Genomic DNA, 18,341 nt, shown 5'->3' on the forward strand with positions numbered 1-18,341 from the left:
CCTGCTAAATTTTAGAATTGAAAGTAAGGGTTACTCCTTCCAAATATAACAAAACCCCAAACTGACCTCCCCTTCATTTTCTGACTGTGAACCCACTGCACTGTCATGATAGGAAAAACCGAAGTGTGATTTTACGTTCTTTTTGTCTTGATGGTCACATGGACGGGTGCATGTACAATGTATGTTGCTGGGTACATTGATGAACCACTAACATGCAGATCTTTATTAACAACTGGTGTCCATACACATTTATCACATTTTGAGATATTGGTTTGCTGTAAACGGATACCCAGATGTTTTCCACAAGGGCTCCAGTTCCCCTTTTACCAGTAAATTTACAGCCGTAAACAATGTAGATTTGCTGAAACAGCTGTGCGTTTACAAATAAAGTGTTTTATACTCACTTGATCTCTTGTTTTTGATGAAGTACAGCTGAAGGCGTTCTCTGAAAGACTGCTCATTCACAAAGAATTCAACTCGCACCCTGCAATAGGGACACAGAAAACAAAGAGGGGGTACTGAACACGTGTGAGAAAAGTCACATGGCCTGGGATAGGGACTTGCCAGGTGTCCGACGCTGAAGACGGATGCACACATCTTATAAAGGCCAATGGCATTAGCATTTGGAGAGGTCGGATGGAAAAACGAATCCATGTTTCATTACTCTGGCACAAATGTGGGCTGCACATTTCATTATAGAGGGTACACCTGTACCTCGAGAACTCCTGACAATGCTTACTGAAAACGTATTTTTACATACACTGTTCACGTAGTTCAGCAAGACATGAAATGCATTGTCTTCAATGTTGCTCTCGAAGCTGGCTCTTCATCTGCTGTTACATCTGAACTGATCATAATTTTGTTGTTAAGCAAAACTCTGCCCCATTTTATAATTTCATTTGACTCTTTTTCATTTCACATTATATTTGTCTCAAGCCACAACCCACGGGCCACATTCCATGACACAATCCCATGAAATAGAAATTACATTTCTCTTCCCATGCAAAGCTCCTCGTTGCTATACAAAAGTTCGAAGACTGGATGCCAGCAAATAAAATACCTCACCAACGGAGGTTGATGGCCGATGTAAATCTATTACCACTCTTGGTACACAATCATCGTGTTGAATGTAAGCCTACAGGTAAATACATGTACATTCCCTGGTACCAGTACATGTTCCCCTAATTGAATTTTGTCAGTCATTAGTATGTAGAGTTAATATTTTCCCATCTTGCATGTAATTAATCTTCCTTATGCAGTGTACCGAACAAACTCACCTGCACCAAAGACAGTCACATGTGTAAACCTCCCTAAAAAGCTTTTCTTTTTTTTTTCTAAAACTTGGCCATCTCCGAGACGTTCTGACAAAGAAGTGACATATCTAAAATCAGTGCATATGTGAAATAAAGGCGAATCATTGTTACGACCATTGCAGCGCTGAAAAGTTGGACAACACTTCTGTAACTTTTAAGCTTAAGTTCTCAAAGTTCCAACCATCTATGGAAAACAGTCCTAATTCTCCACAACCAATCGCAGCTGTAGTTAACTGGATATCAACTTTTCCGTCACTCAATTTTGCTTGCACACACCCTTGATGTTCGTCACGGGCTTACTCCAACACAATGAGCTCATTATTACAATACTGCAAATGGCTGTGAAATGAACAAAAAGCCTGAAACTTGAATGTCGCCGACTGCCTGTCTCCTCCATAAGATGCGAATAACCACATCCGTAAAACCTAATTTCCTCTTTCGCTAAGCCTCCCATCTTCTCAACCCGGAGAATTCCACTCTCCTAGAAAGAAAATCAATACTCCATGCCCATGGCATCATAATTTCGATTCCATGGGCACATCAGCATCATTGGGTGGGATAAAGACAAGGAAACTGTCTATTTTGGAGAAACTAAATGAAATATCATATGCTGATGACATCAAGGCTTCAGCGAGAACAGCATTCAGATTCCCTCTGCAGGGAATTCACATGAGCATGCAAAAGAGCGCTTGCAATAGAGGCTGCCATCTTGCAGGCCAGTACTTTTGTTCTAGAGACTAACCCAATTAGACGCCATGACTGCGGTGGCACCGCACTCACACGCACATGCTTCAGCTTGACGCGTGCGCATGTATTTGGCAAATCACGACACCCTGTTGGTCGAAGAGGCATGAAACGCATGCGTACCACCTGTCCACGAGCGTTGTGCCACTGCAGTAATGGCTTCTAATTCTGTTGGTCGAATTACACTATAGGATGTGCCCAAAGGTTTCCCTATGGAACAAAGAATTGCCCTGCAAAATGGCTACCATGCAAAACCTATAAAAAACATACTGTAAGTATGGTCTGTCAATAAATGGAATACAAATATTTTCAATAAATCATTAAATACCTAAATATACATTCTCAAAATCAAATATCTGGAAATGAAAATTAACAAAAAAAGAGAAGGGAAGAACTCAATGCTTGGCTTTGCAAAACTGCATTCTAAAAGAATTTATTTCAAGGTGTTTAACTTGAAGGTAGCTGATGCATAGGCTAAGGGTCAATAATAAATAAGGCCAAATTATTCAGGGGAAAATTCATCAATTAGGACTTGACATCATTTGGACTTTTAGCCTCCTAAACTCCTTTAACTATGGGACAGAGCCCTATCCTGAAATTCAGTGAGCTAGATCCCCATACAAACTGGCATGTTTTGTTTCCACTTTGGTAGAGTTTGGTATAACCGAATAACAGAACTGGAATATTCAATCAAAAGGAAGGTCATGTCAAAATTCAATTATTCAAATGAACCCAGCCTTCAAGCTTCTCACATCAAACTCAGTTACAACTTCTAACTCACTTTAAAAATCCATGCATTGTTTCGTTTTATCATCGTCAAAGTCTAAAAGAATAAAAGAATATCTTGCTACTGTGCAAATTCGATTACTGTACAATCAGCCATGTCTCTATTTATATACACTGTACTATGTGCTAGTACCAAAAAATCTGGAACACTTCAATATGGGAAATTTTGTTCAAACTTCACACAAAGCCAGACAAAATTTACATAGCCTAATTGAGCCATGGAAAGTTACGACTTCACAGCCTCCAGCGGATAAAGATGGCCTCGTACTACGAGAATATACAGACTACATCACTCGACAAAACATCTGTTTCGTGTCCAGAAGTTGAAACCAATGTTACAATCTTACAGCTCTCTCTACATGTACCGGTGCAATGTACACGTAGGTCCCATGATAAAAATCTGCAAGGTACGTTACTCTGTGAGAATGCTCGTAACTTTTTGTGACAGCATCAGCGTACACTCACCTAGACAATGAAGAAGAGGCTCGCTCTCTGCTCATTTCGAAGTGGGTTCAAAAGCACACTAACATTATCCTGGTATTTGAGATATGTACATGTATCCATCCATGGACTCGTACATACCGGTATGTACACGACCACGGTTGTTGATGGCTTATGTAGAATTCCAACAATTTGCACTCACAGACACAACTGTACACTTTGCATGTAACAGGCGTTTATATGCGTGTACAGTCACAATTCCAAGTATCATAATCCAATGGCCGCTTCTCAGTAACCTACACACGTTCGTGGATAAGCTAGTTCGACAAGCATCTGTCATTTCACACTGCTCACTGTGCATTTATACCGGTACCATCTTTCATGCCTCCTGTAATTCAACTTTAATAAGCTGGTTCCAAACAAGCACGGCATGGTTGGTGATTTCAAAATGAACAAGGTTTGAATATTAATGAACCGCAACTTCAAGGTCCTGTTAGCAGCTAGTGTCCCAGGAAGACAATGCCAGACTGACAGGGACCCAAAAAAAAAAAAAAAGCAAATTAGCAAATTCCACAGTAGTCAACTTTTGGATTCAGGGACGTGTGTTATTTGTTGAAGAGCACTTGAATTCATTGAAATGAACTGTGCACCTTTAACATGCCATTTACCCTGTAGTTTAACCTTCAAGAGATAACCTGTAAAACAATTCAATTACAACATTTCAGAGACCAAGTCCATCATATTAATTGCATTTCAGGAATTAAATAATTAAATTACAATTGCATTCAATCAAATTATACATGTGTACATGTAATTACATGTACATGTAAGTTGAATAAAGAAATCAATAGGAGTGGGATTTGAACCTGCAACCTCCACGACACCGTAGCGATTTTCCACCAACCAAGCTACCCCGCCCTTTGTTGAGGGTTCTTCTCATTTTGTCAGTATCTTTGTTCAAGGGGGAACCAGTCAAAAGCCATACACGTAGACCCCACATACACGGGCATGTACGGTAGCGAGGGATCACGCCCAAAATACGCCATGCAAGCTGTGAGGCGGTGGAGGGTGATCGCGCAAGAGGATATGGCCCGGTTTGTTTGATGATATATATGTGTTATTAACCATGGTTATTGTACATGTTGTGTTTGATGCTTCCAATATGCTGCCTGGCAAGGATATTTGTTCACTCAATCTCCTACACACAACTGAAATGTTAGTGAAACATGTTAACCTTTTAAAGGTGTCACTGAACACTTGCTCAGTTTAAACATAGATTCTGATCTGTGTCGATTTTATTTTCAGTCCACCAGAACAAGCACTTTCCATCTTGATCAACTGGTGAAGATACCAGTACATCGAAGCAGTAATTAGCTAAAATTTCAAAAAATTGAAGTGCACGTTTCATCATCTCGCGCGGGAAAAGACCTTGTTACATGTACCTTGGACCAACTACTGTCATACATTTCAAATGTACATGTAGTTGATGTCAAACCAAACTACAAGCCCACATGGCAGTGGTGAGCCATCCTTGTGTGCATAGCATAGACTCAACCCTAAAGAGTGGATGACACAGTCGTCTTTAATTGGAATACGGTACGTTTTGCATGGATCCAGCCATCATTGCTTACATGTACCGTAAGTGGCCCAGTGGGTTAGCATTAAACATGTTAAAGGTACATGTACATAGACTTTCAGGATTGCTTCAAACTACGGACCAATTTCACCAAGCTGTTAAGCACAGAAATTTCCTGAGCACATTTGCTTAGCAGAAGTAAGTTACCAGCCAAAATGTCATACACTGCATGTCCTGGGACAGGTTCCCCACAGATTGTAGCTCAGCATTAAACTTGGCTGAGTAATATTTAAGCAGCTCAAGGAAATGGGTCATTTCTGATTAAAAAAGGATTTTCACTAAAGGTAGGAATTTTGGCTTCAGAGTCACTGCTTTAAGGGGGTGGACTTTTTAAGAAATGGCGTAGGTTAGAATGATTCTGTGGACAGACAGCAGAAATGAAATAACCATGCATGAATGCACTTTTTAAGTATTAAACTTACATGTACAGTGCAGTATTACAATACGCCTCATCTTAGATTACAACGAAATACATTGTACTGAATGTATCAATTATGAAGCATATGTTCTGGTAACTTGGTATGAACATCCTGATCACTCTACTGATTGACAGAGTCAAGGAACACTACATCAGAACCCCTCTTGGCAAAAAGGGAATTCTCTAATATACACCAATTTTAGGAAAATTTCTTGTGACTGGGTAGTTATTCCTATCTTGTTACACCTGCAATTTGTGGTGACTCCCCCAACAAAATGGTCTAGCGATGTACAAATGATGACAAATTCACAGGATCAGCCGGATAAACAGTCCCGCTACCAGTGTGTACATGTATGTGCAGTGTTGCAGTCGGAGGCATGTGTATACAGGTACATGTATATGGCGGTGAATGAAACTGGAGCCGATGATTAATTGCAACAGAAAACCCAGTACATCTCCAGTGGTGCCACTTTCAATTTTGAGCAACGAAGCTGTTACTTGACATGCTGCTTTAAACAATTCATGAGCACATGCAGTTTTTTTTCCCCCCCAAATTACAATGGGCATTTGTCTCTGTCAGTTATGTTGAGATGGCCATTTCAGGCATTCCTCTAACTGGGCATTCAGGGAGAGACATTCACAATCTGACGCCAGCAATGAGAGCTGAGAGTGAAAACTCACTGTTTTTCTTTCAGGATGACGAATTTTTCAATCAGGCTTGTTACACATGTATGTGTAGAGGAAAATGAAACCAAATTCATGAGCCAAACTGCTCAATTTCATTGGTCGATGTTCTGTTACACCATGGGCACTCTTGTGATTGCACTGTACATGTACATGTACATGCACATGTACAGTGTACATAAAATTCAAAGCAAAGCCTGCATGCGATGCCTCTCTCTCACAGAAAAACCTTCAGTTAAAGAGAAACCAGGGACAAACGTTTCCCCCTGCAACAAAGTTTCTTATTCACTGCATTTACAGTACATGAACTGGGATACTGGTATAATTGTCAAGACTTAGTTCCTAAATAGGACAACTCAGTTTCATGCCCATGTTCAGGTATACCGGAGATGAATTGTTTAAGTGGACCTCACTCCACATTTGATTAGTACTCAATACTAATATCATTAATGGGTGCAAAAGCCAACCGTTTCAAAAATAGTTTTATGCCATCAGCCGTGCGGATTTTTAACCCTAACGGTCCCAAATCTTCCAATTTCAATATGATTTTACATACACCCTAGGGGGTTATTAATAATGGGAATTTTTAATCATAAAATAATTATGAATATTTGGTTTTAGAAACAGATTTACACCATTACTTGTCTGGGTTTATATTGATAGGATTTTATGAAATGAGTATGTGTATAGTAATTATAAAGTTTGTTTTAATCTCTGTGGTAATTAGTTTAATTGTATGGTATTTTTAATGGAGTTATTTGTAATGTTTATGGGAGTCCAACAAATTCCTTTGATTGAATTTCTTTTAATTATTGGTTGAATAAATTAGTCTTGAATCTTGGATCAATATCGGTAGAACATCTACACACGTACATGTATACTACTATAATCTGCTTTTTTAATACAATGAAATCACTGCATATGAGCTGCTCTGGTATTTTCATTTTTTTCTTTTGCATACATCAGTCAGGTTTTATCTCATTAATGAAAATCAAATTCCTCAATTCAGACTATGGTATGATTGATGTCAGAACCTCGTTTATGTACATGTATATATACGCTGTACATGGACACTGATTGATGCACCAATGAGAAAGAAATACATGCATCTTCTGGGCAACTGAAATGGAACGGAGCGTCCCAAACGGCCAATTACCACTGCTTCTGGTCTGCAGAACTGAACATTCCTATCTGTTCGGCTTCCATGAATTTGAAACGTTATATTTTGATGGATGACAGAACCATTCGCTCTGACCCTAAGCACATAAGACCAATTTTAGTGCCATCTGGGGCCAATTTCGTGGCGCTGCTTAAGCGCAAAATTTGCTTAAGCATGAAAAAACCTTGCTCGACAAATCAGGTTACCAGCCAAAACTCCAAGTGATGTATATTGTTTTGGAATGGTATTCGCCTGTCTCTTGGTTAGCATGACAATCACATAGATATTGAGCTTTTTAAGCAAGGGTTTTTTGCGCTTAAGCAAATTTTGTGCTTAAGCAAGCTCTATGAAATTGGCCCCAGATTCCTACACGAGTGAAAGCAGATCGATAGCCAGAAATGCTTTACTTTGCTCAGCCGGGTAGCACATGTGCAGAACGACACTTAAATAAGAAAGTAATGCTCAACATCAATGAGGAAATAACAGGCAGGCACACAGCCAGGGGTTCGTTTGCCGTTGGGAAAATACTATTTTGACTTGTTTAGGTTGAAGATACCTTTGAGCTACGAAGACACTAGTAAGGTAAAGGTCAGTTGTGAATATTTGTGACCTGTTACCACAAAATGAGCTGAAAGTCGGAATTTTCAAAAACTGAGATATTGGTATTTTGAATTCAGCAGAAAGACAGCTTTCCAATGGTATGTACATGGAACACTTAGGGTGAAAGTATAAGGTGCCAATGTGGCATTATTCTGGCAGCTTTGCGTCTTTGTTCCCATGACAATGTTTCAACATTTCAGACCAGGCTAAAATAATGCTATCATCAAAATTGCTGAGAAAATGATTTTTAAGATATAATAATTACCGCTAATGGGTTATTAAGGAGACATTGCCATAAGAAGGTGCACAAAATTTTTCCAACTTTACTGTCGCATAATTCAATATTCCCTAATCTGATCTGAACCAAACTTTGTATGTTTTCATTTTTGACCCTAATCTATCATCTCTCAAAATTTGGACAATAAAATTTGGCCTCCTTCTGGTAGTTTGAAAATACCATGGGAAGACACTGAAATGTCTCCATAAAAACCAATGTCTCCCTAGTGTTGAAAAATTTACCACAAAATGCCTCCTAAATGACCTATTTGTAAATATAAGACACTGCGAAATATTTGGAATTAAATAGGAGACGGCTTACTCTTTCCAAATATTACAAAACCCCAAAATTGACCCCTACTTAAATATGACTTTGAACCCTCAAAACAGGAAGAGTGGGATGGGACTTTACTCTCATTTTGTTGTTACAGGTCACTTTTTGCAACACAATATTCAAATGTATTATCATCTATTTTGGCCTTCCTTCATGATCCATTTTCATCTTTCTGATTTTGCATTTCTAACACATTTGCAACTTTGCTCATAAAATCCCCAGCCCGCTCTGACCCCTTGCCTGCTTACTGGTCACAGGAAATTTTACTGCTTCAGGATTTGTAGGCAAACAAAAATTGAAAGCCCAAATGAAGAATATCGTAGCTTGTGTTTTGGGCTGCATTACACGTACAAACCTCTAACAAACAGATTTCATCCCAAGCTACATGTAACTAAAATCACTTACTCTTGCTCCGATTTCTGGCGGCTGTAATCTTGTCCCTTGTGAAGAGGCGACACCTTCACCATTCTTGTGTACTGAGCATCGGAGGCCATTTTGAGCGCGCACCTAGCCCAACTCTGCCACGCAATGTCAAGACCTCATCATCGAGGCGCCGAGGCCAAAATGGCTGGCTGATGTAAAGAAGAGCCTTGAGACAGTCCTCATCAATGAATAAATCCTATACATGCATCCAAGCATGACAGTGTTTTGTGAAACGTGTACATATAGATGATACCGTATTTTTCCAAGTTTAATTTATCCACTGGGCCTCAGATGACACATTCCTGCGTAGCCTGAAGTCGTGCAACTTGTTGACCACGAACAAAAGATTTTTGAACACACACATTTCAACGAGGACTGAGTAACACACCAATTGACACAAACGGGGCATCAAAAATATTACTGTAGTCCAACAGCAATTAGAGCAGTGAATAATGGGTCATTACTAGCACAGGCAATTAACTCTGGGTGCTTTCTGTTGTTGTTTTCTTCTTTTTTTTTTACAGAATTCTTCTCTTGTTTTACAGAATTACTGATGTTTTGATAGCCTTCCTTATTGAGGTGAATTCCTGCGCGTTTTTTCCAGCTCATCTTGTGATGCTGTTATGTCGACGTCGTGCCATCTTGGTGAAAACCACACAAAAACTCCAGGCTCTTTGATAAAGCTCTTCACCATGTTCAGTGTTCTTTAGTGTGAGTTCAGCGGCACGGACTGGACATCCACAGTGTCAGGCTAAATGACTTGCCACTCACTGGCAGAATAACAAAACAGCACAAAATGCAGATTTCAGAACTGTGAAACTACACAAATCTAGACAAATTCCTCACACAGTACTTTTCTGCAACCCAGCAACTTTTCTCAGAATAAAAATATCCACATTCCACTCCGTGTACAGTGTATATTTACGATCTGAATGTTTCAGGGCAGAGACGCTGTTTCTGTTTGGAAAGCATCATCATAAACCGAGAAGCCAAAATGTCCCTCTGCATTGCTATACTTAAACGGGCTGGATGAGAGCTGGCAACTGCTTCCTGGGCACTACTCAGCATTAATCAGATATCTGACCACCACCTGCAGCCAATGTGACACTCGACCCAGGAAGCGAGCAATGCAATATCCAGTGTCTGCCTCACTCCTCTCCTGCTGTCACACACGCTCTGCAGTGACGCTGGCCTGACTCAATTGTTCCATCCACAATGCGTCCATCCGTCCATACACGTGTGCCTATAAGCTAAATACAGCTCGACACTCGCACACGACTGTGTGGATCTAGAAGCTTGATGTTCCTCACGGGTTCTAGCGCAGTTGCCTAGCATCGAGATGCCCTATAATGATCTCTCAGTTGTTGGTGTTTTTTTCTTCTCCGCTAATAGTTCGTGCTTACAACTGCATCTTGATGCACACCTGCACTCAACAGTACGGTTCACATGATCCGGATTTAAATACACAGTGCACAAATGGCAAGTGTTTATTCAGTGACCATTTACACTGATGCCGAGCAATATACATGTACGTCTATAGATGCATGCCTGCCCAGACTCACCTTTCAAAATGTCAGACCATTTTAAACAAAGTGTAGACATGAACACAAAAGTAGAAAATCATTAACTTTCATCGATGGGCACAAAATAAACGAGGAATAAGGCCAACTGTGGCAAGCATGAACACACGCTGGTACATTGGCCCAATACACTTCATACATACAGACCATGCACTGTAACTACCAGCAAATTCCAGTCTGTCCACATTTCACATCGAGTAATTATTGATCAGTGAGATGGTCTCTCATTGATTACGATGATGTACAGGGTACAAGTCGGTTGGTATAGGTAACAAACAAGCATGGTCAACCTCAACCAATACGCGCTTGGCTTTCATTTTTCAACATTAGAGAAAAAATAATTGCAGAGAAAAAAAATGAAATTATCTTAAAATCAAGACCATTGTCAGGTCGTCCACAGCTGGGCTCCAGTGCAACCATCCCATTCAAAGCCTATAGAGACTGCATCTTCGCCACTGGTCCAGGATGTACCGAATTCGGTAAATAACTTTTTGTAAGACCTAACTCCTGCTCTCCAGCATATCATTAACATGAATATGCTGTACCGTACATAACCTGTAATCTTATACGTGTACATGTAGTTCACTGGGGGGGAAAATCATGAAATCTGAACGCCCTCAGCTTTCTTGCAACATGATACTTTTTCTTTAATTAAAGGGAAGTACACTACATGTACATTGTATATGAAAAACAGATGACTACTTCCGACACATATACGTGTACGTTAGATATTGGTGAGAATATCTAGTGCATGTACATGTACATGTATGTACTTGGCTAGCTTGACTCCCTGATTGTACAACATTACGGAAGGATGTAATAAAGGCCGGTGTCCAACCTTGGCTAAACCGACGCACATGGCTAAATATTTGGACAAGTTATTCCTCAGTCGGGCTACTCGTTAATCATTACTAAACACACTGCATTAAGTCCACTTCTGATATTTTTTTTCCAAAATGACAGAATGGGTTAAACGAGTACATAAATAGTGAAAGTCATAGTTTGCTTAAATGAGATAAAGTGACCGTTGCGTGCATGTAGACGATCAGCAATCAAGATCAACCTGCTTCCTGGACGAGCCCCCCCATTGTGGACTTCACACCTTGCGCGAGCTCTTACAAATGACCTTTATTTAAGTGGCGCGGACCTGGGACTGCAGTTCCCAAAATTACGTTATGTTGGTTATATAGCTATACATGTATGTACATGTAATTTTTTTTAGCATCTGCAGTGCAATCTAATTTGCAGCATGCTTTCAAGAAAATTGATCAGATAAATATCTGAGAGCTACTGTCGCCGAAAACGATCATAAAAATTGTCAATGCCGTGGACATACATGTACGCATGTGCAAAAGTGTAACTGTTGGTTTTTCAGCATTTGAAACCTCGAAGAGTGGACCATTCTATGAAAGTTTAAGCATGTAATATGTAACAGGTCATGCAGGTGCAACAGAAATGATACCGCCAGAAAATCTGCCTGAAGATTCATGAGTATTTGTCACTACTGCTGACATCAACAGAAAGAACTGAACGTTTGGCAACGGAAACTGATGACCAAGTGCTTTTCTTCTGGTTGACAAATCGTTTTAATAATGACAATGAAATTATATTGAAGTGATCAAGTTGTGACAGGGTTTTTAAGGGGGATGCATTTGTACCCATCGTTGATTTCGTAAAGCGTCACTAATTAGTTGTGAGATGAAAATAAATTGGGCTCACGTCACTGAATGCTCCCAAATCCTCCACTTTTCATATCATGTCAGACATCCGAGGGATTTGTGATAAATTTAAAGGGTGGATGAGTGTATCTGTTTTATCTGAGCAGCTTTGTAACTAGTCTCTAATGACATGCATAGCACGCCACATATAAGCCATCCTTGAGGTTGACAGAAACCTGGCAGAGGGGCTGCCCGGCCAAGCGTGACAGTAAGCATCACATAACCTAAGCTGCAGGGCATCATAAATTCATATTTTTTTAAATACTCTGTAAATCAATGCCATTAACCACGCGACTCGACTGTACCATTTCAAAACCGTAGGCGGGGAACAGGTTCAAATGTATTCATGTCACAATTATGACCGCTCCTCAAACTGGTAAAAGTATTTTGCAAATCCTTTTACAATTTCTAAATAATTTAGTGAGTTAAGTGACAATTCTTCTACAATTTATGGGCCACTTACGAGAAACAAACGTAGACATCCCTCGGTAGGCCCCCTGCTTTTACCCCCTGCTTTTATGGACTGGTCACGACACTCATCCAGGCTACTGGCAGCAAACATGCATCTCCCTACAGCCTGCAGTTCTTCAAAAGGCATGGCATGGATCCATCCGGTCCAATCTGATGGCTATTAAAAATCCTGACTTGGCATCTCTGTAACGTCTGTGCTTTGGGGGTGGTGGGACAGGTTCAACCATGGTTCCACCAAGTAGTATCAATGGGGGGAGCTGAGAGGGTTGATTTGATTTGATTTGATTTATTTGTAGGTCTGGCAGCCTGACATTATAATCAGGTTAGTTCAAATCCATTCCATGTGCATGGTGCACGGCTCATTTCCACTGACAGATGGGCCGACAGTGCTCACAACCAAATGTACTTTTATCTTTTTTGGTGTAAATTCACTAATTTCTGTTTTACGAATCGGACATTATCAACTAGCTGACGATTGACTCTTGGGACAACGTGCAGACATATGGGTGCATTTAATGGAATTAGTCTCTTTGTAAAAAAAATGTTTCCCTGGATGAGGTTGAATTCAATAATGAAGCAAATATTTGACACACTGTACAGACCTGTATACATACATTATGCACGGCCAAGATGAAAAGAGATTTTTTAATTCCGAGAACAAAACCATACAATGTGCACCGTTACCTGATAAAGTATATAGCCCTACATATTTTCCACTGCAGATTTTATAAAATCTTGAATCATAACATGTGTCTCCAAAATGTTCAAATTAATTTCTCAGACATCTCTCTTTACAGTATTGTCCCATGTTTATCAATTTAATCAATCTTATCTTTTGAAAAACTCTCAGACGTCCTATTATTTTAAAGGCAGCTCTTTGCAGTCAAGATTTCTACCAAAGTAAATAAAGAATTTCCGCTTGGAAATTGGCCAGTAAACCCTACGTTTGGGGGGGGCAGGCCGGCCTGCAAGCACCAACAGAGAAGATCCAATTAGAACGCTTAAATGATGACACCCGTTCTTCCACAGTCTTGAGTCATGGGCCTTGAGTCATGTACATGTACATCGGTTTCTTCTGGTAAAAAATGAAGCAGCGCAGGGGGCTATTTCTTGATGCATAAGGGCAGGTGTCTGACACAATCAAGTATTCTTAGATCTTGTCCGTCCATGCTTAAAGGGTTTGCTCTCACTTCTCCATCTGAAGAACTCAAGTTAAAAAAAAGAGTGAAGTTCATACAGTACTGTGTTGACAGTGATGGCGGTTCTACGTGTAATTTCCTATGAAACTCCTAGACACTCCAAAATCCTAATTAATGCTGTGCATTAAATCATACATGTATCTGCTCCGAGCGGATCAAAAGAGGGCATGTTTTCTGGGACTCACCACATAGGCGCGCCATAGGCACACAAGTACATGTATATGCGGGTTTGAGGCGGAGCGCGCTGACTACGCGTAACTAATCTATTCTGGCATGTATGGTCTTTACGTACACACAGAACAAGTGCAAGAACCTGCTTGTAACCACCTGTCTTTCTTTTGCTAATTGGGGGTGCACTTCAGCTCGGGGCGGATAGGACTGGATTCTAAGAAAAATGCAAAGTAAGAGTTGCACAGCAGAATTATACAGATCTACACCCACTTAAATACTGACAACCTCGATGCTTGACAACTGATCAGGGATGGTTGAGGTCTATAACTATTTAAAAGGCTACACAATGCTCAGCGATTAGAACAATTGTCTTTAACCCAACGCCCCAAGGGTTGCTGGCCTTAACCTTCCCCATTCACACAATGGGACTTTGCGCACAGAGGCTGTTGAGAGGTATGCCAAACCCAATGCAAAAGCCAGCTGTCTGGGCCAACCGGACCAATCCCCACAGAATGAAACACTTTGCTACTGTTTAATTCTGTCTGGTTGGGGAAGGTGAGGGTTAAATTCAACTGAGATTCTTCACCGGACAACAGACGCAACATGACACCTTGGACAATTTTCAGTATGACGTGCTGTCAATCAATTTATGCCCTTGAATTTCACCCAACTAAGCTGGGTCTACTGACAGCGAAGGCTATCTGGTGCATTCAGCTGCGTCTTCCCATCCCACTTTAAGCCCTGCACTGGCTACGGTAAACTCTGTCCTACCCAAGAAAAGCAGCCCGTGTTGACCCTGCTGAGAATTATTGATAACATGCATTTTGACAGGTTGGCAGACCACTGAGCTCATTTACAGACCAGGGTTTCCTGAATTTCCTGAAATCCACTCAGACTTGTACATACATGTACATGTATAATCACCTGCACGTGCTCACATTCATCTTCAAAACGTTCATCTCATTCATTCCAGGCCTTCTTTGTCAGAAACTTATATGCTACGAGTGGAAAGGTCCCTCCAAAATCCCTCAGGAGAGTGGAAAATAATTTGTAAATTGAATCGCGAGAGGCATCAAGCCCCACATGGAGTAACACGGTGGACAGGCTATTTAAACCTAAGGGTGCTCTCCTCGCAATATTTCTTCAAAACCTCATGTAGGAAGAATCTTAGAGGATCTTTGTCAAGGTCACTGTCAATTAAGGCACTGGCTGTTGGCAGTTAAGCTACTTAAAAAAAAAACCCAAGTACATGTAAGTGGAGATTTAAACAAGCCATCTTGTAGGGCAGTTCTTTTGTTCCACAGGGAAACTTCCTTTGTGCATACATGTACCCTGTGGAACAAACACGCTGACCTGCAAGATGGCAGCCTTGCAAACCCTCCATAGTCCCAGGTTCCCAACCCTAACAGAACCTGCATACTATTCTTTCGGATAAAGATTCATGATATCAGTCCGTGTTGTAGCTACACGTAAGTAAATTTCATACTCCAAAGTTTTTGTTGCTAATACTATTTAATGTAATTACCACATTATAAAAGTAATATTTGATATTATGCTAAGCATTTTTAGATGGATAACTGTTTATATTTTAAACATGAATATATTTATAAATGAAACTTGTAGCTACATATATATTAACAACTCCTAAGACTTCTAAAGAACTATAGCCTCTGTGGAAAACATGTGAACACGCAAAAGATTGTAGTAGCATTTTTTAGGCAAATGTACATGTAATCCAGATGTGGCCTCTAGTTTTATTTTTAGGCTCTGTCAGATTGATTCTAAGAAACTGCTTACAGGTACATGGTGATCATCTATATAATTAATGTATGTAAAAGCACCCGCCCCTAATGGTTTGTTGATTTAGCTTTTATGGACTGACCTAGATTACAAAGTGAGATGCTTCTGTAAAGTGTGTACAAGCTTGTGCTCAAAGAAAACAGCCAGACAAAGAGAGTTAACTGTTAAAACATCAGTGGTTATAGTGGGTTAGGATATCAAGCCTACCAGAGATTGTTGACCAGCTGCTGTTGCGCTTTAATCCTTTAATCCAGTAAACCCCATTCCTTTATTACCCACAAGCCTATTAAACATAGGTCAACAGTTCATCCCAGCAGTGCCACTGAGGATTTATGGGCCTGGTTTCTGTTATACAGTAACTGTTAACTGTAACATGCAACTCTGCATGATAAGAGATGTGGGGATCAATGCTATTCTCAATTTGGGACATATTTCATGATTTTGCAAGTGCAAAGCTGCACAATGACTCTTTGCCCAAAAAAACCCCTGTGAATTGTGTTCTTGAACATGTGTCAAGAATTGCATTCCCTATACCCCCCAACTGAAAGGAACTTGCATTTTCGTGAAGAAATATTTAAATGTCATTCGGAAATTCAATCTTCTATGGTCAGGACATTTGCATCAAATCTTAACGGTCCAGTTCAAAAAGGGCCATCAAATGTGAATGGTCTCTACTGTATCATTAAACAGAAGAGGAGAGAATTTTGAGACAAATATATTTAGGGCTACAAATACTAATTAGAACATGGAAAAATTTTTAACTGGTGATTGTTGAAACATGGTGCATGCCATCTGGCATGAACAGTGGCCTCATCGGCTGCATTTTTTAAAGGTTTGTCTCTAAAATTTAACATCTCGAGACAATGCTGTGGCAGTACTTCATAGGCTAACAAACAACATCTCACTGTTAATGGGATGATCACATCTTGCAGCCAAAGATGGATAGGCTCATCAGTATACTGCCCTCTCCTGACGAGGGATTCATCCCATGAATCATTATCCTGTGTATAGCTCCTAAAAAGTACAAGGGAGCCCTCTGTTGAACCTCGACCAGTTTTTTATGGCCATTTTCACGCATCTGCTCTGCTAGTTGAATAAAAGTGACATTTGGCTTTGTTGTTGTGGAAAGCATTACATTCAGCACCCCCTAAGGTCTTCATTTTTCATTTGTTTAGTTTCGATTTCTATGACTGTCTCTTTCACATTCAGCCTTCTCAGTATTTAATCCCAAGTGATACTGGTTCTATTTTTCATTTGTATTGGAAAGAGCAAATTAAGTTTTTGTTTTGATGTATCGTTCATATTGGCATCCTGATGAAAGTGGATACTCCATGGCAAACAATGCTGCGGGTTCCTGTTGATTTACTCTGTGCAAAATTATTCTAGAGGGACTTTTGACTCCAAAGTGGCTCTGGCGACTTAAGACTCATTTTCCCAGAGTGGATCACAAATTTAAATGCCAAGTGTTCAGTATAACAGGTGTCACAACAGGCCAAATAGAAGTCCCCTTTAAAATATTTATTCAAACAGTATGTAGCTCAAGTTCTACGTGTAGGTTTCAAAAAAACAAACCTGTGGACAAAATTTTAATTAAGGAACATTAAAAATGCATGAAGTAGCATTCATGTTAAGATTGGAATACTTTGGTACGTGTACATGGAAAATTCACGGCTCCATAAAAACATGTAGACCTGTGTACAATGTACCAGGGCATGTGGATGTATTCTACGGTACATGTGCATGGCCATATATGGAAGAAAAACTAAGTAAACTGTATGTTATTGCTACAGCCTGATATATGCATGTAGGCCTGATTGATTGGAGGTTGAATTGGGTGCAGAGCGGACAATCTTGAGGTTGTAGACTTATAAATTAGCTGCCATAGACAAGGATGTTGATACTCCCACATGAAGGGAAAATTGAAAAGTTTCTCGGGTCTTCCACACATACCAAATTAAAGATTATCCTATTTTTGCGAGGACTAAGGACAATACTTCCATCCTGAGGTGATGATTCGATGGTCATCCGGAACAATACTTGAGAAGCCCATTGCCAGTTTGAAAATCGATGCTTGCACTCCACTGCAAAATACTGCCATCTGGAAGGCCCTACAGCGGTTCTGTCCAAATTTGTCAGAAATACATATACACTTTACAAGCAGGCAGGCCTGTTGATGGCTTCCACCCTTTTTTTACAACCCCTGCAGTCAACGGATCACATAATGCTCCTTTAACAGAGACTGGGGCGAGGGCGGGCATGCAAACAGTGAATTAGCCGCTGTATTGGGGCCAACAGTAATTTACATATACAAGTACTGGCCATGTAACCTGAATAACAAGTTCGCAGGGCTCTGCGCCACTGCACACACTGAAATAATCATGCACATGTGCAGACAGTACGTGTACATTTGACATGTACGCTGCATGAGTAGCATATGTACATTATACCTTACCTTCATTGCTCAAAATTACGCCATGCATTTTCTGCTTCACTAAGCACGATAGCTGTGCACTGTATTAAGTTGACAATAATGAAATGCCTGTGTGCATCCAGCAAATTGAATTTGACAAACCCTTAGAGTTAGCCGA

The 18,341-nt window shown here is 40.2% G+C and overlaps 1 protein-coding gene across 10 annotated transcripts in view; it reads right to left on the reverse strand.

The window, feature by feature from the left end:
• Window positions 1–18,341, reverse strand: part of LOC110981376 (potassium channel subfamily T member 2-like) — an 81,237-nt gene that overhangs the window by 44,364 nt on the left and 18,532 nt on the right. For 8 of the 10 annotated variants that reach the window (XM_022238894.2, XM_087143087.1, XM_022238895.2 and 5 more), the window contains exon 2: window positions 405–484. In XM_022238894.2, coding sequence (XP_022094586.1) covers window positions 405–484 — 80 coding nt within the window. Of the gene's footprint in view, window positions 1–404; window positions 485–3,308; window positions 3,670–8,796; window positions 10,732–18,341 lie in introns of those variants that run through there. The other 2 variants (XM_087143086.1, XM_087143090.1) reach the window with 2 other exon arrangements.

This window comes from Acanthaster planci, linkage group LG11 (genome assembly GCF_054643075.1).
Source record: "Acanthaster planci isolate LZ-2023a linkage group LG11, COTS_SCS, whole genome shotgun sequence".
Taxonomy (NCBI): Eukaryota; Metazoa; Echinodermata; class Asteroidea; order Valvatida; family Acanthasteridae; genus Acanthaster; species Acanthaster planci.